Source organism: Xiphophorus hellerii, chromosome 3, assembly GCF_003331165.1.
Source record: "Xiphophorus hellerii strain 12219 chromosome 3, Xiphophorus_hellerii-4.1, whole genome shotgun sequence".
Taxonomy (NCBI): domain Eukaryota; kingdom Metazoa; phylum Chordata; class Actinopteri; order Cyprinodontiformes; family Poeciliidae; genus Xiphophorus; species Xiphophorus hellerii.
Window position 1 is genome coordinate 25456854 of NC_045674.1, and position 26551 is coordinate 25483404.

At 42.7% G+C, this 26551-nt stretch overlaps 1 protein-coding gene across 1 annotated transcript in view; it reads left to right on the plus strand.

Moving 5' to 3' along the window:
- znf407 (zinc finger protein 407) overlaps positions 1-26551 on the plus strand; it is a 199643-nt gene that overhangs the window by 60215 nt on the left and 112877 nt on the right. The window contains exon 5 of the mRNA XM_032558852.1: positions 24348-24422. Within this exon, the coding sequence (XP_032414743.1) occupies positions 24348-24422 (75 nt within the window). The remainder of the gene's footprint in view (positions 1-24347; positions 24423-26551) is intronic.

Consider the following 26551-nt stretch of genomic DNA (forward strand, 5'->3'; position numbering starts at 1 on the left):
AATCAGTTCATATAAACAGCTCCTTATTTCTTCTTCTCTCATTATCGCCGTACCATGCATCCCCCTTTTTTTTTTTTTAACAGAGCCTGCTCCGATGGCATCTGGTTCGCTTTAAAAGGAGAGCTGAGTGATTCGCAGTGATGGACATGGCGGACTCATCACGCAGGGCTAATTTACTTTAACTTTGGCCACGTTTGCGATACTTCAGATCTGCCACGGCACAGCTCAGACGTTGCTATGGCGTTATTTTGTTTTGTTGTGCAGAGAGCCGAATAACGCATGACGAATAATGCTGTCTGACAGACGGGGCCTGTTGTTGGTGGACGTAGCTGGCAGAGGCCGAGGCTGCCGTGTGTTCATGTGTGTCGGTATGCGAGAGTTACACAAAGAAGGAATGGAAGACAGAGTTTCTGTCTTTTGATTGTTTTGTTTTTTTGTCACTTTAATTGAAGCAGTATGTTCCACGGTGCCCCGTTTCAAAAATGCTGCTTTATGTAACGTTTTATCTTCTTTACTCATCTTTTGTATGACCTGTGGCCTCGGCTTTCGAACACCGGCCAGCATTGCAGCTGCTTTACGAAAGCAGGAAACGAGAAAGCCAGACAGCTGCTCTAAAAAAATAAATAAGTCTACATTAAAAATCTAGGATTTAAGATGCCCAACCAATAAGCTGATCTCAACTCTTTCAAATATAAATTTAAGAATAAATAAAAATACCCCAGTTAAAACGTTCTCCTTTTCCTCTAAATGCATACGTTTTCTTTAAGGTACGACTTAAATGTGATAAAAAAGCGACTTTTTTTTTTATGTGTACACAGTGCAAGATCTGAATATTTCAACCCAGCTGTCAGATCATCCACCCATGACATGACAATTGTTATTCTCCTGTACAACCGAATAAAAACAAGAAAAACTCCTCTAATGTTCAAATTACTTCTTGCATATTCTTGAGACTTCTTACAGAAGCTAAGGAGTTGTTTGTCTACTTAACACATGCACACTAGGAAGAAAAAAAAAACACACGCACACTCTAAAAACACTAATTAGAGACGGGAATCACTGTCATCTGTCTCATAACGAGGAATCACGATCGCTTTTTATTTCTTTTTAATGCCATTTGATATTTTACTGTGTCTACAAATGAGCAGCTTGAGTTGTTTCCATATTTTAAGGTTCTGCTGTAAACAGGGTCACTTGCTGGTTTTTTTTTTCTTCTTCTTCTTCTTCTTCTTCGTCTCTGCACTGTCAATTACCGAGTGGAAGCACAGAAACAGTAGAGTGGAGCGCAGACCGGCTGACTCGCTGGGCGGCTGACTTGGTGGCTGACTGGCTTGTCTCTCGGAAACCTCTGAAATGTGATTTACATTGTGAGCATGTTGTAGCGAACCCTATCCCACGTTATGCATATTCTCCCATTGTTTGTGACAGTTGGTTGTATCTGTACTGGAGGAGTGGCGGTGGCGGGGGAGAGGCACCAAACAGGCATCCGACTTTGCATTTCAGTGGCTGAGCTCGGGGGTCAGGAGCACATCTGGTTTACTGGGAGCTCTGCGCGTGCGGTGTGTGTATGTGTGTCACTTCCCCCAGCCTGGCGCACGCGGGAGCTCACTGAGCTCACTTGTTGCCGTCCAGCCGGATCCCCGCGTGTGGTTAAAAAAAAAAAAAAAAAAAAAAAAAAAGGCAGCACAAACAGCAGAACCCGGCGCACTGATTCCCTCCTACACAAACAAACAAACAAACACACCTGCTGCTCCTGGCAAGTCGCTCTGACAATCAGCCGAAGGAGGGGAGGCAAACAAAACAAACGGTTTAATTTACATGACAGTAGCCTGCTGTACATTAGCATGCCGTGGCAATGATAGAGCGAAGCTCCGCAGGAAGCGCTAAGTAATGAAAAGTGATGGTCCCTATTTGCGGCGTACTGTAAAGCGAAGGAATCGGAGGCTGAAACAGTCAGACCTAATAGTGCCCGCGCGCGCACACACACACCCACACACACACACACACACTGTGCGCGCGTGTCTCCCATGAACTGCGTGTTGCTGTGTTGTTGGAAGAAGCAAATAAATAATATAAAAAAGAGGCTCACTTCTCTATTTCTCTCCCTTCTGAGGGAACAAATTCTTCAGCAGCACAAAATAAATGTAAGCAATTTGTTGTGGTGAGGAATTTAAGATGCGTACAAGTGTTATGTGAAGAGAGCGCAGCCGTTCCTTTTAAAAGCTATTTTCTTTCTCTCTCTTTTTTTTTTTACGTCTTCACAAACTTTTTCGCTGGAGACAGAACATGAAAGGTCCCTGCTGCTTCTGCAAACTTTAACGAGCAATTAACTTTATCAATGGACAAGGAAAAATTTTTTTGGAGGGTGTTTATAGTTGCTCAGAATAGTATTTGTATAATGAAGCTCCTTTTTATTTTTATTTATTTATTTATTTTTTACTTTGTTAGCATTATTTTTGAAGACATGAGTCTTAAATTGTGTATTTGTGTGGACTAGGGTGTTGGTATGGTTTGAGACTGCATATTTGTGTTTTTCCATGGATGATGGTGTACACTCTTCATGCCATGTGTTCATAGTAATGGTGTGTGTGTGTGTGCGTGTGCGTAGGGGTGTGTGTGTGTGTGTGTGTGTGTTCTGGCTCCAGTGGTCTGCTCCTCATGTAAAGAGATAGCATCTTTCCACAACAGATCAATAAGGGAATATTTCTAGATTCCCTGCTTCTGTCTCTGATTTAACTAGCTGTGTATATGGGTGTGTGTGCGTGTGTGTGCTTTTGAAAAAAAGAAAAAAATGAAGAAAACTCAGACTGACAACCTTGCTTGTATACTGGTGGTACGATTCAACTTTGCTACCATTATCAAATCTATTGGCATATTATCAGCCAGGGAGAGGCTGGTGGAGATGGGTTTTGTTTCGCTGCTGCTCTATAATATGTCCTTCTTCTTAATATGGCTGCCCAAACAAACACCTCAGCAGCCCATACTATAGCATATATGAAATAAAATGTGGGTAGAAGTGCACCGTCCTCTCCAGACTCTATATAGCCATATCTGGATAGACTCTGTCTCACACTCAGGCTCTCCACCACCTCCACTTTTCACGTAGCCCGTGTTTACTTGCAGCAAATTGTCCTAAAGGGAGGCAGTCACTGATGATTTATGGTGTCGGATGTGATTAGATCTCATTGTTTTACATACTTTTTACCCGAGCTGCTTCAGTTGGAAGTCAGTCGTCATTAAGGACTGGAAAAAAGAATATATATATTCTTTTATATATATATATATATATATATAAAATAAAACGGCTTGTTCCTGACTTATTAAATCGCAGCTTTCACGTTTCCTCCTCAGGAAGGTGGCGGTGGCAAACACCCTGGCAACTGAGGTACATCCCACTCGGAGGGAATGTGAAAGTATTTATCTGAGAATGAGGGCCGGGGGTGTCGCAAAAGTGTGGAATGGACTCCGGCGATCGCTGGTAATTTAAACTGCTGAGTGACAGCTCGACCGGGCTCTTCCTGAACCGTAGCTGCTCTGGTCGTCCTGCACAGCACGATGTGCAAACTACTGGCTGTGCGTTCGCAGAGGAAAATCTATAAGTGGATTCATTCGATTGAAAAAGTAGTTACAGGCATTTTTATCACTGTGCTTTTATTACCAGTGACAGCTGCAGCTGTAACATTTTAGAACAAGCAGAAGAAAAGATTGTTGTAGCTAAATGCAAGCTGCAACATACTTGGTGTTAAATCTGTAGCTGTAGCATTATAATAGCAGCAAAATGTGAAGTTATCAAAACAGCAGCTCCAACAGTGTTTTGTTTTTATATGCTGATTTTGTTATGAGTAAACCTGCTCTCTTCCTTTAATGTTCAGCTGTAACTTTAGGGTGCATATCCCACCAACCCTGTTTAGTCCCCTTTCATCGAACTCTAGTTTGTTTTTCTAGAAAGTCCGGTTTGTTTGGGGAGGTGGGAATGTTCAATCGAACTCTGATGCGGACCAAAAAAAGCAAACTCTGGTCCGCCTCTCGGTTCCATTAAAGTGATCTCCGCATACGTGAATGCAAGCCAACCAGAGGCTGCTCCAGAATCAGGAAGTGGTTTATAGCACAGGGCATTCTGGGTAAATGCAACCAAAGCAAAGTGTAGCGCTAGAGGGAGAAATGTCTCATTGTCTTTTACCAAAGAAAGACAGAAGCAAAATCCTACAACAGCTAAAATCTGACACCACTCCATTCTTGTTTACATTTCGTGAAAAAGGAAGTTGCTATCAGTGTCTTCTCCAGAGGTTTTCATGTAGCTTCCGTCAGTAGTTTGTGGTGCAGCGCCACCACAGGTGAGGGGGAGAACAAGTTTTTTTTAAAGTGTGAAAATGCCCTTAATGAGGGTTAGCAATGAAGATATAAAATTAACTGACTTTGACTCAGAAAAAAAAAAAGATTTAACAAAATTTTGTTAAAATCCTTGCATGTACGTTTATCTAAACGATATTCTGAGGTTTCAAGTTCAACTTTGTCAATTTTTCTATAAGATGGTAACGCTGCCCCTCCCACTACTTGTTGTTGCACACTGACAGTCAGCTGGCTTTAAGTAGAGTGCTAATGTCTTCCCTGGCTTCCAGAAAACGTACATTTAGCTATTCAGAAATATTCCCGGTCATGAAAAACACAGACGTTCACCATGTGGAAATAATGCAGCGCCACCTGTTACTCTTATGGTGCTATTTTACAGTAGCTAACTGCAGGCTGGTCTCCATAGATCTGCTTGTTTTTTGGAGTTTTTTTGCTAATGTTTTGGAAAAATATTACTGTGTGCAGTAAGAATGTTTCCCGAAAAACGGCTAAATTTTAATTGGAAAATGTAAGTCTATGTGTTCAAATCAAGTTAATCAACTCATCACTTTAGCAGCAGATGATGTAATTGTACTTTTTTGTTTAAAAAAAAAAACAAAACAAAAAAACGCAGCATACTTTTTCCAAAGAAATACTGTTCTGATTCCATGTACTAAGTGACTAATTATTCTCAAAACACTTGCTACATGGCAATATCTCTCCTCTGCGAATGTTCCTCTGAGGTGGGACATTCTGAATGAAAGCCGCTCTGTGGAATACTCCAGGGAGGCGCTCACAGTGCGCTACACGTGTTTACTTCCCCATCACTTCATTCCTAACATCTTTAACCTGTTTACTTTTTGCTCAGGAGAGCGTGCCGGCATGTTGGACCAGTCTATATGCACTTTCTTCGTGTCTTGCAGAGGTTAGACATGCATGGTTCAAGGTTATCCTCCAGCTCAGATAATTGTCAATAAAATTGATCTCTGTATTTTTTATTTATTTTTTTTACTCTACTCACATTTTGTTATCCCTCTCCCCTTCCTCTAGACACTTCCCTTCCCTTCACTCCCTCACTCTACTCCCTTGCCAGTGTCCTTCTCTTTTCATCTCAAGCCAGATAAGTCTGCTGCTCCGACTGCCAAGAGCAACGAGTATCACTGCCTTTTTTTTTTCTTTTCTTTTTCTTTTTTTTCCCCTCCTCCTCTTATGTTCTTCTCACAGTGCACTGAAGCCATGTCGCAATTTCTCAGGGAGTTTTGAAGCCTGGATGTCTCCTGTCTGGGCCCATCTCGTCTGAGGCGCAGCGCGGGCCCTATGCGATCTGAACTGCGCTGCCTCGCTGCAGGTCAGCCTTCACGGCCGATTAGTGTCGAAGCGCCACTTTGGTCACAAGTTGTCGGGAGCGCTTATCGTGAAGATCAACAGCGATCAGTCTCGCTGCTGCCTCACTCTCGCCCTATCTCTCTCTCTTTCTGTCCAACTCCTCTGCATCTCCTCTCTACATTTTTTTTTCTGCCCTCTTCCCCTTTTGGCATTACCTCCCTCCCATCACCCCCCTCTTCATGTTTTTTTTCCTCCTCAAATCACCATATTTCCATCTCTATCTCATCATTGTCATCCTCCCTCCTTTACCCCCCTGTTCCCCTCAGTCTCTCTCTCCTACCTTCCTCTGTGTTGTTTGTTTTCCGGATCCAACCAGCTCAAAATGCCGGTCTCTTATTTTGGGTGGAAAACATCAGGAGGCCAACCGAGAGCTTGAGTCGATAAATGTTCCAAGATAATCTGAAGAAAGCAAATCTATAGCCGTCTTTCATGTGATGGCATTGATTTTAAGCAGGAGAAATATACATTTTCTTTGTTTAAGAGGCTGCAGGAGTGGATCGGTGTAGCGTGTTAGCAATAAAACTCCAGCTTTATGATGTCAGCACTTCACTTTTTTTTTTCTTCTTTCTTTTTGCAAATGAAGGAATGAATTCTATAAAATACGAAACCCTCTGCAGAAACTTGGCCATTTTCTCACTTAGCCATTTTCTCGTCGGTCTGACAGAGTCGCATCCTGCATCTCCGTGCTCTTTCCTCCCACGTTTAATCCCTCCATCCCTCCTTTTCATGGTGTCTCTGCGCGCCGTCAGGCCTCGTCTGTGGCGGGAGCGGAGACGAGTCATGTTTGGCCTGTCAGTGTGGCTGCTAGTGTCAGTATCTGGAGCTGCTGGTTCCTCTGACAGCGCTGGAGGGGCTGCTGGTCCTAGCAGAGTGCAACCATCACCCTGTGACACGCTCAGTGTCACCGATCCCCTACGTCTGGTGACATGGCCCCAGCCTCCCCCCTCAAGCTGGTGGCCTTTTCACTGCCACTCTGCAGTCAGTCACTCCAGTCAGTCACTAACTGCCTCACTGAGGACTCTTTAGTAGAATTTGACCTACATGGATTTCTGAATGCTGAATTTCCCCTGTAGTTTTGGACTGATGTTGCTGTTCAGTATTATTTTTTCTTTTAGATTGTTTTTGTGGAAAAGGTGTCTGCCGAGTGCTGATAGAGTCCCGGATGATTATAGGTAGGAAAATAAACACCATGTGTATGTTTGGAAGACCTAGCTTCAAAATACGATAAAATAACACCAAGTATGACCATTATTACAATTAATTAATAACTGTTTTTTTGGGTTTTTTTTAACCTGTAGTAGAAAGATGTCACATTGAAGTAAGTTTGTTTAAAAAAAAAAAAAAAAAAAGCTAGTACAGTGGACCCCCGCTATTTGAGAGGTTAGGGACCACAATCATAAGTAGTTTGCTAATACTTACAGTGGAGTAGGTTCCCTTATTTGCTGGTGAATACTAGGAGACCACATTACCTGCTTTTTGCTGCAAAAAATAAAATAAATCAGATAATTGTCTGGTTTTTAATTGGTCGGAGTGTGGCAGAATGTGGCTCTTGCCCAGGGAACCATTAATGCAAGAAACAAAAACCGCATGCACATTTATTTATATGTCAAGCTTACAATTCTAATTTTAAAAAAATTGACACAAACCTTGTGTTAATAAAACAACAATCAAGAAACCTCAGAACTATCCCTTTAATATGCTACCCCAGCACAGAAAAGCTACCGTATTGTCCTGATGAGTCATCATCTGCAACGATCATAATTTTGAAGACACACCTGACTTTACAGACATAGTTTCAGTCTCCAATAAACTCATATCTCACTTCTGCTGACAATATTTTTACGAAGTTTGCGAAAGTGCCTGGCTAATGTTATGAATGTTTTGTTTTGTATTGCATATTTTTTGCTCAGGTCCCTCTTGAAAATGAGATCTAGATCTTAATGGGGTTTACCTGATTAAATAAAGGAATATATATGAATTGTTGATCATTTTGCTTGTGACATATTTCGTCGTGGACTCAATTATTTATGTACAGATAAAAGTTACAGGAAAAAAAGCTGTTCCCTTGTTTCCAAAACTCAGCGCTTTGCTTTGAACGTCGTAACAGTTAATGGCTAGTGTTTCAGCTGCTCTCTGTGCAGCCTCTTCTCCCAAACACCAAGAGGTATCTGTGGATCCTGAGCTGGCATTTGGGGTTAGATTGGAAGAACTGACTTCAGATCAAAAAATCAGTCACCACCTGCCTCAACACATACTCTTCATGAGTTTTAAGAGATTCCTAGAAGAAATTCTAACAAGCTGAAAATGCATTTCAATGTTCTCAGGCCTCTGTTCTAAAGTTTTACAAACCCCTGGACTAGAAGATGAAAAAGGGAACCAACACAATCAACAGGAATAACATGATAGATGGATGGATAGAAAGATAGATGGAGAGATGGATAGATAGATGTTATGTACACAGCAGAGCTAAATATGTGTGTGATTTAATCTGGCCTTGGCGAACATGCAGCAGTGACAAATGGATGCTCACTATGAAACTCTCTCATCCAAGAGACAGTATTAGTTTTTGCTTTAATTACCAGCAGCAGTAATGTTTCCTATCCATAACTGTCGGCCTGCGAGAACGCGGGCTGGCAGAGGGGTGAGGGCCTTGTCTTTTCTCTCTGTGGGCTTCCTGTCTCGTCTCCAACCAGCCCACCCCACAACTCCAGCCCCGCTCTCCCTTTATCCTCCCCCTCTCCATTCCCCTCCTGCCCCCTCTGCATCTTTCATTTCAATATTTCAATATTTATGCCTCATCTGAAAAGTTCAAAGTCACAGTAAGGAGGCATAACTTTCTCTTGCCTCCCCGCCGACAGCGCAGGACCCTGCCCTGTGGACGGGAGAGGGGATGCCGCGACGGCTTGTTTCTCCTCCCTTCTTCCTCCCTTCTGGTGACAGAAGCCGGACTAAAGTCTGCGCTTTGGGAGTCTGATGTACAGTTGAAACCAGATATTTACATTTACTGTATAAATAAGACAGATAATCGTTTTTATTCCCCTCAAAGTTTTATGTAAGTCAGACAGATTTTTTTTTATTTGCCAACTGTCAAAAATAATGAGAGATAATCTTTTATTGCTTTCTTCAAAATCACCTTTTCTTTTCACAGAAATATTGCTTTAAGTGACCTAGGAAAGTCCAGATGATGATGGCATTACTTTGTAAGCTTCTAAATTGACATTCGAGTTAAATGAAGGCACACTTTTTGATATATTCTAAGGCGAGACCTCAAGCACACAACCTCCTTGCGTGATAACCTTGAAAAATAAAAAGAAATCAGGTAAGATATCTGGAAGACAATTCAGGTCCTCCATACGTCTGGTGCATACTTGCGTCCAAACCGCAAGTGCCAGAAGGAGTTGAATTTATCTATTTAAATTGTCATATCCTGTCTGTAATGTGAAATCTACTTACCAAACCTAGAACAAAAGCAAAGGACCTTGTGAATTGTCTGACACTAGAGTGCAATTATCTACAGAGAAAGTGGTCCTGACATGAGCTGAAACATCACTCAGGGAGGTAGAAGCCATTACTGGACAAAGCAACATAAAAGGCAAACTGTAGTTTAATAATTCACTTGGGGCTAAACGCATGTGTGCGAAATGTCCTGTGGTCTAGTGAAACTATAACTGAAGTGTAATGTACAATGTTTCATTTGGAGGGAAAGGAGAAATGCTCGCAAACCCGAGAACACAAACTTAACTGCATGGTACGGCGGTGGCAGCATCATGTGTTGGTGCTATGTTGCACAAGGGACAGCTGCACTTCAATAGGTCCCATGAGTAGGAATCATTATTTGCAAATATTGAAATATCTGAAGACATCAGCCAGGATATGAAGCTTGGCCACAAATAGGTCTTACAAATTAATAGTGAAGCTCAAAGTTTGGAAGGAGCATCACAAAGAAGTGGAAAAGTTATGAGTAGAGCTGAAAACGTGTGATAAGTCAACCTGTAAACCTGAGTCAAATAATTTGCAATACCATCACATTTTCATGAAATGTATGCAAACTTCAAAATGTATGCAAATAAACTATTATTATTCGGTGACTTTTGCAGTCTTGACACGTATAAAAAGGAAAAGTTTTGCCTGATTTAATGTCAAGCAGAGGGAGAATATTTGGTTTTGAATGAAAATCCAGAAACATGAATGGTAATCAACTTTATAAAGATTGTCTGAAACAGTTTGGCAGCTTTTCAAACCTATGTTCTTAATACTTGTTGATAGGACAAGTATTAATTATCCGTCCATCCGTCATTACCTTACACGCTTATCCCTAGTGGGGTCGCAACGGGTACTGGTACCTATCTCCAGCAGACGAGAGGCGGGGTACGCCCTGGACAGGTCGCCAGTCTATCGCAGGGCAACACGGAGACAGACAAGACAAACAATCATTTATACACACACACACACACAGTCAGACCTAAAGACAATTTAGAAAGACCAATCAACCTGACAGTCATTGTTTTGGACTATGGATAAAGCCGGCGTATTCGGAGAGAACCCACCCATGCACAGGAAGAACATGCAAAGTCCGTGCAGAAAGACCCTGATTTCAAACCCCGTCAACAGTGTATCTAACTTTACAATTGTACAAATCAAGCCTTTATAGCAGTGGTAAAAAGAAAGTCATGGTCCACCAAAAGCCATAAGCAGTCCTTGCTCTAGTTTGTTAGGACGAGGAAAGGGTGCCCATCACCCTAGATACACTATCCAGCCCTTGGAACCATGGTGGTGGTTGCTGCATGCTATGTGAAGACTTTTCTTCAGCAAGGACACAAAAGATAGTCAGTAATAATGGAGAGACAGATGGAGCTAAATGAAGGGCAGTCCTGGAAGAAGATACTTTAAAGGCTGTAAAAGACCTTAGATGAGGTGTTACCTTTCAGCAAGACAGAGTCGCTAAACACGCACCAAAATTACAATGGAATAGAAACAATGGAATCTATATTAATATTTTTGGAACTGTCACTTGTAACACCTCAGAGGTCAAGGGGCAGCAATAGTTCCTATGGGTTCTAGTACTTTCCAGAGCTCAAGTCAGTTTATGAGTACTTTTTTCTGTACCATTAGCTGACCATCTCTTTAAGAAAAGAAAAAAATAAAACTCTGCGGCCATTTTTAATAAATAAAGTGTCTGACAAGTCTGTCCTTTGCCATAAAGCTCTCTGACAGGCACCGTCTGGTAATAGATTAGCCTAATTACAGCGTCCCCGAGTCTAGATCACAACGTCACGTACTCAGCCTGTCGCTCTAATAGCCATTACAGCCACTGCTCAACACTCCCCTCCTGTTAATGTAAAGTTGTTAAAAAAAAAAAGGAACGGGTTGGGGGAACTTGGGGAGAAAAAAAAAAAAAGACCCGAAAAGGTCGTTGTCATTTGCATGCAAGCCTTCATTAGAATATGCGAATATGCTAAGGACCAGAGCTGGCGGTTTGCATGTGCAGGTGATGAATGGGCAGCGCGTTGAGGAATAGGCCGAGATGAAGGCTTCGTCACCCTCATCTGCATAACGCACTTTATTTACTTATTTATTTATTTATTTCATAATTTACTTTTTGAGTGCTCGCTCTCCGTTACGCATTTCGTGTCTGCGGATGTTGACTGAAGACCTTTCCGATTTTAACCACCTTCCGATTCCGTGACGCATTAATAAGACGTGACTGAATGAGAGCTAGCTCTGGGTTTCAAAGAACGTTGAGAAAGGCCTTTATGGTGAAGTCTTTGTGTTTGCTTGACACCGTGCACAACGCCAGAAAGACATACCCGACATGTCTTGCTAGTTGTTGAGCGTTGATTTAACCTGTAGCGTTAGCCAAAGAGTGTCAAATAGCGGGGAAGAGGGCCGAGCACTGGAACGAAGCCTCGCAATGAAGGATTTGGGGGCGGCGGAGGGCTTGGAAGGTGCCCGGTGAATTTACAGGAGAGAAACTCTTCTCTTCACTCTTCTGCGCTGTCAGGGCAGCAGATGGTGGGTGTCAAGACAACGGCAGCAATAGGCAAACAAAGACATCTTTTGTGTGTGCGTGTGTGTGCACATATATTTTCGAAATGTAGAAGTGCGATGGCTTTGAGTAGGAGGCATCAGCAGCTACAATAACACATGGACAGTGACTTGTGTTAATTCCAAATTTTTTGCTCTCACTCGCTCTCCAAAGTGTCCATCGGAGGCTCCAAAATGAGCCTGCCTCAACCGGAGAATGTGACAGATGTCACGTTTGTGGAGGAATGTTTCACTCCAAGAAAATGTGAACTTCCACTTCCTGCACCAAAATTTCGTCTCCCTTCAACACGTCTTATTTTCTTTGAGCCTAATAAGTCATCCTTTAATAGCGCAGCGGAATATTAGATTAGTGCCTTTGCAGTTTATTTTGCTCCTTTAGAGTGTGACCTTAGCCGCCCTTCACAAAGGCGGGGAGATAATGAGAGTGGTAGCCCGGGCCGACAGACGGGCCTGACATCCCAGCTGCGCCCTTCACTCAGCCGGCTGAGGAAAAACGTCAATACGGAGGCCTTATGTTTTATGGATTATCTGCTTTTGCAAAACTATGGTGGGAGAAATCCAACTCTCGCTTGTCATGTTGCTTCAGTTCTTTTTAATGTGCGAGACCACTCTCCGAAACAACACCGGTTGAAATTAGAGGCTGTCTTCCGTCTTTGTTTTTCCAGCTCTCTCCCCCCCACTTCTCTCTCCTCCTCTCCGATTCTTGGCATCCTCAGATCACTCAAGTCTGATCGCGCTGACCTGGTTGTCTTTGGTTTTTGTGGATAACATTTCTTCTGCCTTCATTGGGGAAAGAGCAGTTTTGCTTCACAGTTTTGTGTGTATGTATGGCTTGCCAGCACTCTCTAATGTGTCTGCTGTGAATTAGGCACTTACAGTCCTTCAGCTTTGGGATTTTTTTATCTATTTTAGTGTACATTATTAATTCTAATCTTCTCTTATTTAACAGATTTTTTTTCTTTACAGTCTATTTCATACATTTAATTTGTTCTCAGAGGATTATGTAGTAAACAGTCTGAATAAATCATGTTCCTTTTTTATTTTATTGGATTATGGAGGTGGGCAGGGGGATACTGCGTTGCTGTTATTCCCCAGGAGGGGTAGGGCGCGAGGCCGGATCCGCGGTCGGGTGTTTCTGCTGTAAATGGACCCAAGTGCGCCCATGTTACATGCAGTTTAATCTGTCCCTCTGGGGGGGGAGCAAGGCGGGAGACGTCGGAGGGCGTGGCGGCAGGCTCATCACGACTCATGACGGGGCTCAGAAGGGGGCAGAGGTTGCAAGGGGTGCCTGGTGTCTTTCCCCTCAATTAGGCTCCCTAACAGGGCAGAAGGCCCTTCTGGGGTGCTTTCCTGTTCTAATGAAGCAGGGCAGTGGTCATGCGGAAAAAAGTGGTCAAAGTTGCTGTTCTTTGAGTTGGTAACTGTAAATTAGGTGCCAACTAGGCATCATCTCCAGTCTCAATAAGTCAGCGCCGATATCGCTGTTGTTTAACTGAAACTTTAACAGTTTTATTAGGGGAAAAAAAACTTTATTACAGTGAAAAATTATGTTCCCTAAACATGTTTACGAGTGAAGAAATAGAAATTTGAGCATATGTTTTGCTTCTGTCTGTTATAGGGATTGGTGACCTGTTTGGTTGCCTGCCAGCGTGGCAAAAACCAGCTCCTTGTTCTACGCTTTGCTTCGTACAGAAGGTCTGGACCCTCAGCTATTGAGAAACCACTGCTTGTTGAAGTTTTAAATGATTAGCTCTGATTTTACCCAGTCGGTAACATTTGGCCGCGAGTAAAATGACGACTGACAATGATTGATAATGCTTCATTTGGATTAATTGATGCATTCTGTTTGCCGTGGAGGTTGGATTTTCCATTTTCAAAATCGAAAACATGATCAGAACGCCTTAAAGTCAGAAATATCAACTTTAAAATACGGAGCTTTCCGACAGACCCCAAATTTAACAGCTAATATGACTGCACACATATGGAATGTTGGTTATTGTTATAAATTGCTAGTATTAGCCATTTATTAGGACTTCAGCAGAAATTGCCAAACACCTGATGGTGTCTGCTGATCTCATCATACTAACTGCTTCTCTGTCTAAGACGATTTAGACTATAAACTGGCAGAACAGTTTTCTGATGAAAACAGTTGTTGGAAAGAGTCGGAGCTTCTTAAAGCGACAGAGAACAATTTCATGGCAACAAATTGCAAAGTCGAATTTCTCCTCAACTATGTCTGGCATTACGTGTCTGGAAAAATACATAAATCTTTAAGAATAATCTTATAACCAGGTAAAGGGCGGTAGAGCGGTATTTCAGAAGGATGAGGAGAACATAAATTATTATGGAAAACCTCATAAATGTTTGCTTTCTGTAGATCACATCCATTATTCGAGGCCTATCGTGGCCCCTCGGAGCCTTAACCTCAAGCTCATATTGTCGATTACTAATTACTGTTGTGGGTTTATTAAATATGAACAGAACGAGAGTCTGGTTTGTTTTGCTGTCATTTAGTGTTCAAAGAAATAGGCCAGTCGTTAGAACGCCCACTGCTTAAAACTTGGAAACATGTTCTGAATAATTGGAAGGAGTGAACAGGATGAAGCTTTTACCATTTAGATTTCCATCACATCTGTTATCTTTATCAAGAACATAACATAAGATGATATGTTGATCCATTTATAAATTATATGCTGCTACTAGCTTACGAGACAATTGAGTGAAATTGGGAAAAAGTGTTTGGTTTTTTTTTTGTGGCAGTTTGGGTCCGGAATAGTTAGCCGGTGATCTTGGACCACAGAAATGAATGTCCTGATATTCTAATTGACAGTGTTGTTTGGATTTTTGTTGTTTTTGTTTATGTTAAGTCAGTCCTTCTCATGCTGGAAGATTTTCACGAAGGCTCCTTCAACAGCGTCAGTACTTCAGTTTAGAGAGGCTTCTCAAACGAAGCGCGTCGAGATGTCCTTTATTTGCATCCCGCGACGCCGAAGAACTCTTTCATAAATCATGAATGATTAAATGTTTTTCTGTTTTACATCCTCGCAAACTGCTCACTCCTGGGAGCGAAGCTCTGTCCTTCAACCCCAAAAAAACAAGAACAAAAAAAATAACTAAAAAATGTAAACAGCTCCTTTTCAAAGACGGCTCCAAGTCCCTCCAGTGACAGCGTGCGCTTTTTTCTCTCTATTTTTGCGGGTTCTGGCGAATTTTCATCCACTTTATGAAAACATCGTTAAACTAATTCGGCCCGATAACACTGAAAGCGCGCGGAACGGCACATTTTTCACCTCTCCTCTCCCCGGGCGTGCGCCGCACACACCTGAAGAGGCCGAGCGAACCGAGCATAAGGCGAACCTGCATTACAAATTACTGCACATCATAGAAATTGTGCAGCAAGCTTTTTAAAATACCAGCGCTGCCAGTGAGGCGCTTTGTAATTTATCCCTTCACGGCTGTTAGCTGCGCGGCGCAACGGTGATTTATTTGGTTTAAGAGAAGTTTTGTTTAGAGAGATAATGAGCAGGACTTCTCTTTAATGATTTAACACGGCGCGGTGGAGGAGAAGGAAGGGGGGTGATTGGGGGGGGGGGGTGGGAGAAAAGGAAAGGCACATATATTTTTCATATCTTTAACTGCACTGCAGAGAGAGAGGGGGGGAACGGAGGAGAGGAATGAAAGAGAGAAAGAAAGATGCATTAGCGGCAGAAGCTAACAGCCCTTAACACGGGGCATTTTTGATTCATTTTTGTTTTGTTGCGTAAAAACGACTTTTTCACCTCCTTCGGAACGCCGCATCATTTTCCCTTGTTATGTATTTCACTGGAAATGTTTCTCGGGACGTGCTCCGTCTTCACAGCACTTCCTTCTCTCCAGCTTCTCTTCACCTCCCCCCCCACTTTTTTTTTTTGTTTAATCTATAAAAGTAGATCATGTTTGTGCTGATACCACACAATATGCCAGCTTTTGGAAATCTATTTTGAAAAGTGCTTTAGCTGCTTTTGTAAACCCCCCCCCCCCCCCTTTATTCTTTCCCCCCCAACACCTCTTTTCATCTTGACACAAAATACAGTATTATTCTTTCTTGTTCAGCATTTTCAAGTTTCTCCTCTCACTTAGGATTCAGACCCCAAATTAAAGCAGTTAATTAGAAAATATAATGAAGCTGAGGAGCATAATATGCAAACAGGGCTCTGACTCTCGGAGCTGGGGGCGTGTGTGGAGGAGGGAGGGGGGGGTCCGTGATGCTGAAACCGCCATCGGCTCATAACGATGATGATATCAATAATGGATTACTTCATCAATCGCTGTTCCCTCTTGAAGATGGGAATGCGCTGTCGGGAAGGGGACAGATTCCTTTTCTTCTCGCCGTCTCCCTTCCTGTAGCTTGAAAATGTGTGTTTCATCTCGCATTAGGGTGTGCTCTGCATAAGTGCAGGTGGAACCCAGCCGCCCCTCCCTCCCCTAAATGATCCTTTAATGGAACAGTGTGCACTGGAGCCGGGAAACTCTATGGGGCGCTGCCACCGTCGATGAGAACTTCGCCTCAATCAATCCGTCAAGCCCCATCACCTGCCTCACCAGATGATCCAAAAACCCCTTCGGAGAGGCAAAGTGAGCTTTTTATGTACCTCCTCTAAGACTAGAGGACACACACACACAGAGAGAGAGAGAGACACACACACACACGAGCGACGGCGTCACAAGTGAGAGGTGTCTGTTTCACTGAGAGCCTTGACGTTGATCAGTCGTCAGAGAGCCACTTTGCCTCCCCTTTTATTTTCATCAAGATCATCTCAGAATAGATCGAGTGCTTCGCTCTCCTCCGGCTGGTGCTCGAAAACACAATCAATTCGGATGCTTTATTCATTTATTTTCCTCCAAAATGTCCGTTAAGGTTACGGGATGTTTGCATAAGTGGATCCCTCTAGAGTCCGAGCGGTATTGACGCGCCGTCGTTTCCTGCTTTGGTCAAACAAAGTGACAACAACTCAGACTCCCCCAGCTTAGAGTTTTTCCCCTTAGAAGACAAACACTCTAAAGGGGCAGCATTATGTATATTCCTGGCACATAGTGTCATTTTATAGCACAATAAAATAAGCATTACCTCTAGTTGTCTGTGTGTGTGTGTGTGTGTGTATATATATATATATATATATATATATATATATATATATATATATATATATATATATATATATATATATATACAGTATGTATATGTGTGTGTGTGGTATATAAAAGAAATTTGACTTTTGATTTAACACCTTGAAATAGGGCCTGTCTCTTTAAAATCTCCTGCTCTTTCTGAAACTTCGCCTTCAGAAAGTCATCACAACATGGCTCCTCTATTGACCCTTAAAATAACATTTTCATCAGCGTTGCACTGAGAAGTAGCTGCTACAATGAGCTCAGTAGACGTGCAGCTCCACCAGAGGTTTGCTAATTGCCGCTGGCTAGTCTGAAGGAGCTGAGCGGGGAAGTTGCGGGGCAGGGGTGGTCTGTGAGGAGGAAGTTTATAAGTTTTTAAGCTGCAGCTCTGATGAGAAGCTGATACCACACACCTCTAAGGCGGAGCTATGTCCACCCAGGCATTTTGTACAGATGAGTGGTTGCCACGTTTTTGATGAAGAAGTAATATTACATCATGAGCTCAAAAAAGTCAATTTCAAATGATACTGCCCCATTGATGTATTTTATTGGGATTGCATGTGACACATCTGTATAAAGAAAGCAAACATGGTTTTAGTATTTTACAAATGAAACTCAAAGTAGGAAGTAACTTGGGGGTTGATGGACAGATGGATGGAGATATAATAACTAGGTGATCCTGGAAGAAAGCCTATAGATGACTTGAGACTTCCAGTAGGATTATGACCCTAAACTTACAGTAAAATGGCCCAGCCAAGACCTAGATCCAATTCTTAAAGAGTGTGATGTTGACAGCTGCTCTGTATTCAATGTTACTGAGCTAGATCTATTTAGCAAAGAAAAATGTCTGTCTCAATGTTCAAAGTGGGAGGAAACGTACTTTTCTCCACTTCTTTTAAGACTAAATGCGTTCTTGTTTGTGTCTGAATACAGTGTAATTATATGCAAAATGAACTGATTGACTCAGAAAATGTCTTTTACTTACTGTATGTATATTTATTGTAAATATTTGCGTATACGTGGACATATACAAATATATTTTCTTTGTTTGTTCCTTTTTTTAATTTATTAACATGCATTTTTTTCCCCCTAAACTAACCGCAAAATGCCGATAGGACAACCACATAACTCAAAGGGCTGAACATGAAGACATGCCTCACTTTTTTGATTCTTATTAGAAAAAAAGTTCATTTTAAAATAGGCAATTATTCCCTTTTTAGTCCACTTGACAGTTATCCTGTACTTTGGGTTGGTCTATCAAATAAAATCAAAGTGAAGCACATCAAAGATTATCAATGCAAAGAGACAAAATTCACAAAACTTCAACGGCCAAGAGAAGTTCTGCATGTCGAAACGCCACTCATTTCCTGTCCTCTGTCTTTCCATCAGCCTCTATGTCTGCTACGTATCAGCAAATTCCACTTCACGTCTGCAGCGGTTCCTACCCATCCATCCCGCCCGCTGAACAGCTATCAAAGGGAGCCCTAAACTTCGTCTCGATTCCCGTCGTCGCCCCCCCCCGTCTTTCGCGAGCTCCTCCGTTTCGACGTGTGCCCGTCTTCCCTCTCCGTCAGAGAAGCAGCAGCAGCAGCCGCCGCTCTCTTCTGTCAATAAAAGTCTTATCTGTCGACTACATGTTCCTGTCTGTTTGTGTGTCTGTCTGACACGTCAGCAGCTGTCTCGGCGCTCCGGGGTTGCTGTCAGCCAAGTGTTGGTTTCTGTTCTTCTGTCAATTCACCTGCCTGTCACCGTCTCTCAGATTAGATGTGTCAACTTACCTCCAGCTTTTCCGCCTCCTCCGAGATGACTTTATAAAAAAATAAATAAATAAATAAATAAACAAGAAGGCAGCAACTTTCGTTTGCTCTGAAGAGTGAATTAGCGGTGACGTTGCGGGATGTGCCGTTTCATTTCACGGATCCCCCCCCTCTTCCTTCATCCCTCCTTCTCTCGTCGGTGTTAAATATAGTATGCGACTGCATGCTTTTATAAATCTAGCATGTCTCCTACAGCAACAGAGAATTGTCAAGTTAATTGTAAAGGGGCTCGGTGCTTTTGCAACTTCAAATTGTTCTGAGTTCCCAAATTTCCCCGGTTTGTTCTAAATATGGAGTTACTCCAAATTGAGCGGGGGGGGGATAGACGGATTGGAAAGATGGACAGAAATGGGATGAGGAAGTGAAAGGAGGTATGGCCCAAAGGATGTAGAAACGTAGAGGCGATGTGGAGTGGAGAGAGATGGATGGAGAAGGAGGCTCAGCCGAGACGAGAGCTAGCAGAGGCAGAAGATGGAGGTGAGGGGAGATGAAGGAACGTGAGATGGCAGACGAGATGGAGGTGGGAGGATGTGGAGGGGCGCTACCTGCTGCTGATGGCAGTCAGAGTCAGTGAAGGATGGAGGGCGATCCAGCTGTGACATTAAAGCAGCAGGTGGGGGCCGTCATTAGGACTGGCACAGTAGGCTAGATGAGCCCGCACACACTCATTTCTTTGGAGCCCAGCGGACCACTGTGGGAGTAGGTGTGTGTGTGTGTGTGTGCGCTCATCGAAAAGAGCTGAAACGTAGTCCCATAACTTCAGAGCTCATACCCACCTGCACTTTCATCTTCCCCCAGCCAAACTGCTCCTCCTTACTGAGATTTGTCGGCAACTCGACCCGCTGACGGTAGAGCCAAACTGCATCTGATGACTTTTTGGATCTCTTTTTGGCCCGAAGACCTTGTTGGATATGTGTTTTAACTTTTAACTTGGGGGTGTTTAGATTGTAAACAATGGAAGCATCACAACTCAGTTTCTTTTAATTTTCATAAAGAAAACAATGGCAACTACTAGAAAAACGTTAACCTGGTAAAAACCAGCATTTGTACGACACTTTGCTTCATACACAGGGTCTTGACTCTCTGCTATTGAGAAACGATTGCTTCCTAGAGGTGCGGAAGCAATCGTCGACTTTAAATGTTACGCATTCGTTAACGTTTGTCCGTGACATGTGAAATGCGTTAGTTCAATGTGTTCAAGTTGGCTCTTCCCACGCTGCTGTGGGAGAAGAGTCGAGCTGAACCAGATGAATATTGATGTTGATTTGTTATTTGGAAGCGTGGCCAACACGGACTGACCGGCTTCGTTCGCTTCCTCCGCTGCCATTGCTAAAACTCCAGGCAAACTACAATTCTGAAAATGGACGTCGTTGTTCACAGCTTCCCCTTCTGTTCGCTGATTGGCCCGGTAGAAATTGTACCAGAGGAAGTCAGTGGGAGAAAGCCTCAGACTGTGGATCGAGCAGAACTGCGTAGGAAGGCAAGGGCCAGGCTGGAAGAGTGTAGAAAATGCTGGAGATTTGAGTCTCGGCATGTTCTGCTTGCCGTTACCATGGTTTCATAAAACCCTTAGAGTGTTAAGATATCTTGTCATTCTATTTATATTATTGAAATTACTTTAAATATAATGCCAGACAAAGTTTCAGATTGGTTTTCCTCATTACGTATGGAGCATAGAGTAATGCAGCTCTGCCCGTCCCCCAAAGCCAAAGATTACAATTATATTAACCTGGCCATGCAATTCTGCTCGATTCTAATCTCGCTTCACTGACAAGTCTCGGCTTTCTCCCATTGAAGTGAATTTCTCCAGTAAAATATCAATCGTGCCAATCAGTGAACAGGAGGAGAAGTTGTGAACGTTGACGTTGATTTTGGGCGCTGTTTTGGAGTAGTCTGCCTGTAGGGTTAGCAATGGCAGCGAAGGAATTGAACAAATCCATCCAAATATTGAGTTGGCATTAACAGCCATCTCGCTCAGCTCAGCTCTTCTCTTTTCGCAGTGGAGGATGGTTGTTTACAGCACAGGCAATTTCCAGTAAGCTTCATAGCATCCAACTGGCACATTAGCGATTAGGTAAAATTTGAAACTTGAGTTCATTCCTCCAGGAAGAAATCATGTCTCAATAACAGAGGTGCCAGACCCTCTATACGATTTAAATGGCGCAGAACAAGGGGCTGGTTTTTACCAGGCTGCAGTTACAGTGAAACTTCAAGACACCAGCATAACAAATTGTAGCAAAACTTTGCGAGATACACTCTGAACGTCCTTGCTCCAACCCGGCACGCCACGTTGAGCGCCTAATGGGCGTACGCCCGTTTTGTTGGTGAGGTGTTCAGGTTCCCCTAAGCCCAGTCTGGCTTGAGGCCTTTCTTCTTAGATCTTTCATCCCTTGCAGCAGACCTGTGGATGAGCCTATCCAGGAACCCCATTAGGCAAACAAAGTTGTTTGTATCAAATATTGACAAGTTATCTCTTCATCGTCAGGCAGAGGGTGGGAAGAGAAAGAGAAAGATGGTAACTGTGGGTAATTGAGCCGTGTCTCCCCTGCTTATCGGTAAAGCTCCGGCACGTCACGGACCTAACGAGCTGTGGCGCGCCGATTAGTCTGAGGGGAAAGTCGAACGTGGAACGCCAGAGCCTCCGTCTTTCCTTCTGCCTTTTCATTTTTTCTTTTCTTTTTTCTTTTTTTTTTCTTTTCATATCCGCAATGGATATTATGAGCATCCCTGGAGGGCAGAGGCACAGCCTTATTAGTTCAATTCATGAGGGGGAAGAGAATTGATATGGATGAATGGCATGTTAAAGTATCCCTTTGTTACAATAACCATCAAGGCTGATGGTTGGGGCTGATGATGCAGCCCAAGGCAGCGGGACGACAAGCTGAGGCCTTGACCTGGATGGCGGAGGATGCACACACACCGTGGGCAGGGGGCTGATTACACACTGCCTTAAACAAATGGATTTGGCCCCTTAACATTTAGATACGGGATCCTTCTCTGTGTTAGTGCGTGCATGAGAGATTGGGTACTTGTAGATGTCTTTTCGTGAGGAAGGATAACCATTTTTCTGCCCTTGTGTGTTTGTGTGTCTGCAGCCTACATTTGGGGTGTGTGTGTGTGTTAAGATAATCACATGGTGAAGAACTAATTGTGAACGTGTAATCGCCCTTTGTGCACGTTCTCCACTTCCAGTTACGCACGGTTGCCTGGCGGCGTGCACGTCCCTGAATATGAACGCACGTCGCTGTTTCTGTACGTGCCAGGTGCCTCCGCAGGGCATTAACCGTGTTGTGCTGGTGCCATTCAGAGAATAATCCTGTTTTTAAAAAAAAAAAAAGAAAGAAGCTGTGATGAAAATCTCACAACACGGCGGTTTGATTTGTACCCCTCGCTATCAAAGAATGCTAATTAAAATCATATTTTGCATATGTCTTGTCTTTCATGCGCATATGCAAATTGCCCTCGTTGCCTTTCAGCACTCTGTAATTAGGTTTATGAAGGACAGCTGTAATACATAATTAACAGGAATGTTTGCAAGCTCTTTTTTTCCCTTCATGTCTAAACACGGCGACTTAAACAGGCACGAGTGAAGTGTTCCAGAGGCTCACATTTTTTTCCTCAAACATGATATTGATTAACTATTTTTCGCCCCACCACCTCCCTCAGAAATATCTTAATTTTGCTTGCATATTTATTTATAGACGACAGCGTCGGTCAAAAGCGAAGCCCGGCATTTTGATCTTGCCGGTCTCCCTTACTGGAACGCACAAGATGTAGCCGTGCGCTAGCTCCCGGGTTTAACTCCGAGGCATCACCCTGGATGTGGTGGACGGATGGAGTTGGAGAGGATTGCGAAGATCTAGAGTGACGATAATGAGGCAAAACAGTGGAACATGTTTGAATATTTATATGATGGTGTTAGTTAGAGTCGGCCTCGGGGGCCTCCATGACGGACGGGACTCCAGGGCCGTGGAGGACACTGCAGTGTGTGTTGGAAGGGGGAAAAAAAGGGAAGCGAAAACTGACACACCGACATAAATGGTGAAATAATTATGCTTTTGCTTCACAAAATACGACTACTGAGCGAGAAGGAAAGCTTCAAAAGCTAAAAAATAGAACGCCGGTCGACTTGGAAGAAGGAGAGGGGGAGAAAAACAATAATGAAAGCATCCAGAAAAGAAGGAAAGGGAGGGACTGAGTTTGTGCAGTGATGGTGCCAGCCGCGCAGCTGCCGGTTCGACTCCGCTTTCATGTTTCGTCGTTGCGCCGTCCCCGGCTCTCAGATGTGGTCATTGTCTCTCCGTGGCACAATAATGGGAAGTGATGGGTGCTAAATGAAAAGGGCCAGGGGATGAAAACACTGGCGAAGCAGCTTGGATGTCAGAGTAGTTATTCCTGTCATCCGTTCATTATGTTTTCATAAGCTGTTTCGGAGACACGCTAAACTCGGGGCCCTCGACAAAGTCGGGACGTTGTGGTGACTGTCGAGCAATGGTACTCTGCTGGGTTTTGATTATGTGCCTGCGATTGCGTGTTCTGTTGATACATGTGCGTTTAAATTCTTGCACGTGTGTGAGAGCGAGTGTATTGGTGGAACACTCGTGTTACGGGGCGAGACCCACACAAAAACACCACCAAAAAGATGCCGACTAAGTCAAGAGACTCACATTCATTAACAGCCGGTTGGTTTGGGTTGCATACTTTACCTTAAAGAGTTCATTAATATTGTTTTCTCTTTTATTAAAGCATGGCTAATCAGAGATATCATGGACAGTAAATGTCCTACCTACAAAACTCTGAAATATTCCCCAAAGATTTGAGCTATTAGCTAGTTAGTAGCCATCGTGAGGCCTTCCAAGCTGTTTGTAAAGCATTTAACTTTTAGTTATGTCGTTGCTATATATTGCTGATTGTAGGAACATTATTTCCTTTTTTTTTTGTATTGGTTGGGGATTTATTTAGCTGAAAATCCAATAAAAATATTCAGATAATTTCCTTTAAAAAAAACCAAACAAAAAACTGTCACATTTCTCTTCATACTTTGGTTTCTTTCTAAGCACCTCTCCTGATATTCAAAATAGTTAATGTTGGACCTCCTAACCTCAGTAACAACATCCAAATTGAAGAGTGTTAGTCTGGCCTGGTAGCACTTTGATATGGTGCGTTCAGTGGTTGGAAAAAGATTATATTTAGTTTCTCACCAATCAAGCTGATTATTACTCAAATTTAGTCACCAATTGATTAGTTAGGGCATCTGTAATTCTGTTTTTTTCAAAATGAGGTGAATACAAGTCCTACCTACTTCAAGTTTGATACTGACTGCTATAACCACTCTTGGTAATCCCAGGCTACAGTAAATATTTGCTAAAATGTTTCTTCTTATGAAAAAAATTAAAGAATCTAAGCCATGAATGTGTTTTAATTCACGTTTTTTGAAAGTGATCTCTTTCGTCTAAATTGCAGTGTGCATATTTGACCTTGGCAAATAGAGCGCTTTTGTTTTACTCTTTTATCACAAAGCTCTGGCTTTGATCCTGCAGTAAAGTTCGATTGTATTCCGCTGTTAACTCTGGTGCTGAATTTGTGCTTTTGCTTTGTGTTTTTTTTTTTTTTTTGTAGATGGGCCTTTGTGATGAAGAAACACCTCAATACCCACCTGCTGGGAAAACACGGAGTCGGGCAGCGTAAAGAAAGGTAAATCAAACGCATGCGGCTGCATTTTTTATAAGTCACTGTCTGCATTCAGAATCACGCTTTGCTTAGAACGAACGTGTTTGAAAGAAACGCAAAGAGCCTCGATATGTTTCTTGGCTGGATCTCGTAGAACTGCTCTGCTTTTCTGTTGTTTCTCTACGTGCTGACTCTCCTGAAGAAGTGACCTCAAGATTTTGGAGGATGACTGCAGCAAACTCTGCCGGAGCCTCTGCAAGCTTTCAAACCCAAATTCCCCGCTAGTTAAATTTCCAGCTAAATATAACATGAAATCCTCTCATTCCCTAATGAGTTAAATGGCTGTCTGCTGTCTGTCTCCGTCTCTTGCTTACATCATCTCCCGCGCGCCCCCCTTCTGTCAAACTTTATCTCGCTCTCTCCCTCATCTTTCTCTCTTGAATTAAGGATGAATGATGTTGCTTTTTCCCCATTTCTGTCTATGGGATGTGAGTGTGGGGTTTGCTGCGCATGTGGAATGCCTCGCTCGCTTGGCCCTGTCTATCAGAAACAGAGTCCTGCTGTCAGAAGGGGTGTGTTTGCGTGTGTGTGTGTATGCGATGAGCAGATGAAGTTGTGAAGCACCCTTCCCTCCACCCCCCCGAAACACTGACAAGCCCAAATGAGACTTTAAACACCTCTCAATCTGTCAAGCGAGCTGCTGAAATAGAAACAGACGTGTTTTTTTTTATTTTTTTCATTTCTCCGCAACCAAAATTGATACTTTTGACAACATGCTGTATTAGACATGACAAGTGGCTTCAGATATAGCAGCGAGCGGTCCGACCAGATGCCTTTCAATCTTTCAGACTTTATCAGCTAAATTCCTACTGTCAGCTGCTGCTCTGGATTACGTGGCAACTCATCCAGGGTCTCCTCAGCTCCTGCAGGTCTGTTTCATCCGCGGTCTGGATGCTGTAACCTCCGTTTCTCTACAGGTTGCAGGAAAATTTTTCGTTTTTCCACTCCCAAAACATATATCTACCCTATGTGACTTCCCAAATGCAGCGACGTTTTCCTTTTTAAATCCCTCTTTCCTTAAAACCCATCTAATATGAAAAAGCAGGCTTCTATGAATATTACCACCTGCTACCAACTCTGGTAATATTAAAGATTTTGTAATTTAGCAAAAAAGACTAGTTGTTGTGGTTGCAATTCTACACACAGTGACTTCTGGGCCAACCTTGTAACATCTAAACAAGCGGTCCTTCTCAGAATGAAACCTGTGGGAACATTAACTTTTACAGAGTTAATGTGATCCTAACTACACCTTTAAAAACTATGTATTGTTGGTTTTTCTCACAAGAGTTAGTTGCACGCAGAGAACTTCATTGCTAGCTTCCTAGTCACAGCTGGCTAGCTAGCAAGCTTTTTTGCGTTTATCCTGGGTAAGTGCAAATTTATCGCCACTTAGGTGAACAAGTTCATACATTTCTGTGGAGATACATGTTTGTTCCTTTGATAGTGGTCTTAAAGAGTTCTCAACTAGTCTTAAATTTGAGTTGGTGAAACCTGCAGTAACCCTGCCGCTCCTCAATTGGCTGGTCTTCACACACCAGTCAATAGTATATCAAGTAACTTCACATTTTCTTTTGAATATTTTATAGACATGTTCTATAAAAAAATACACAAGTAGGCAGAGTTGCAGAGTTTCTGCAGATAATTTAGAGTCTGCTAATACTTTGTCACCTCCACCAAACTGATTTTAATTCGATATTGATATGGGTTGTGTAGTTTTCCTACATTATCTGCATGGGACCGGTATTAGCTTTCATCATTTCCTACTTGAATAAGTGTGAGAGGAAGAAAATTAAGTAGAAAAAAGCTTCATGCAGACATTTCCATAAGTAAGTGATTATCAATATAAATAACAAAAAGAACAAACTTCAGCTGCAAATCAAAGTTCCCGGACAAAAGACTATCAGGTCAAACTTTGAAGACGATGTAAAGTTTCAAAGAAGTTTGGGAAACTAAACTCAGTCTTCCCTGATTGATCCGCCCTGATTGATCCGCCCCGCCTGTACAAGGAAATGACAAAATCAAAGTAAAAAATAACTATTTAAATTCAAGTAGCGACATCTTCACCAACGTTTACCAACCAAGGAAATGTCAGA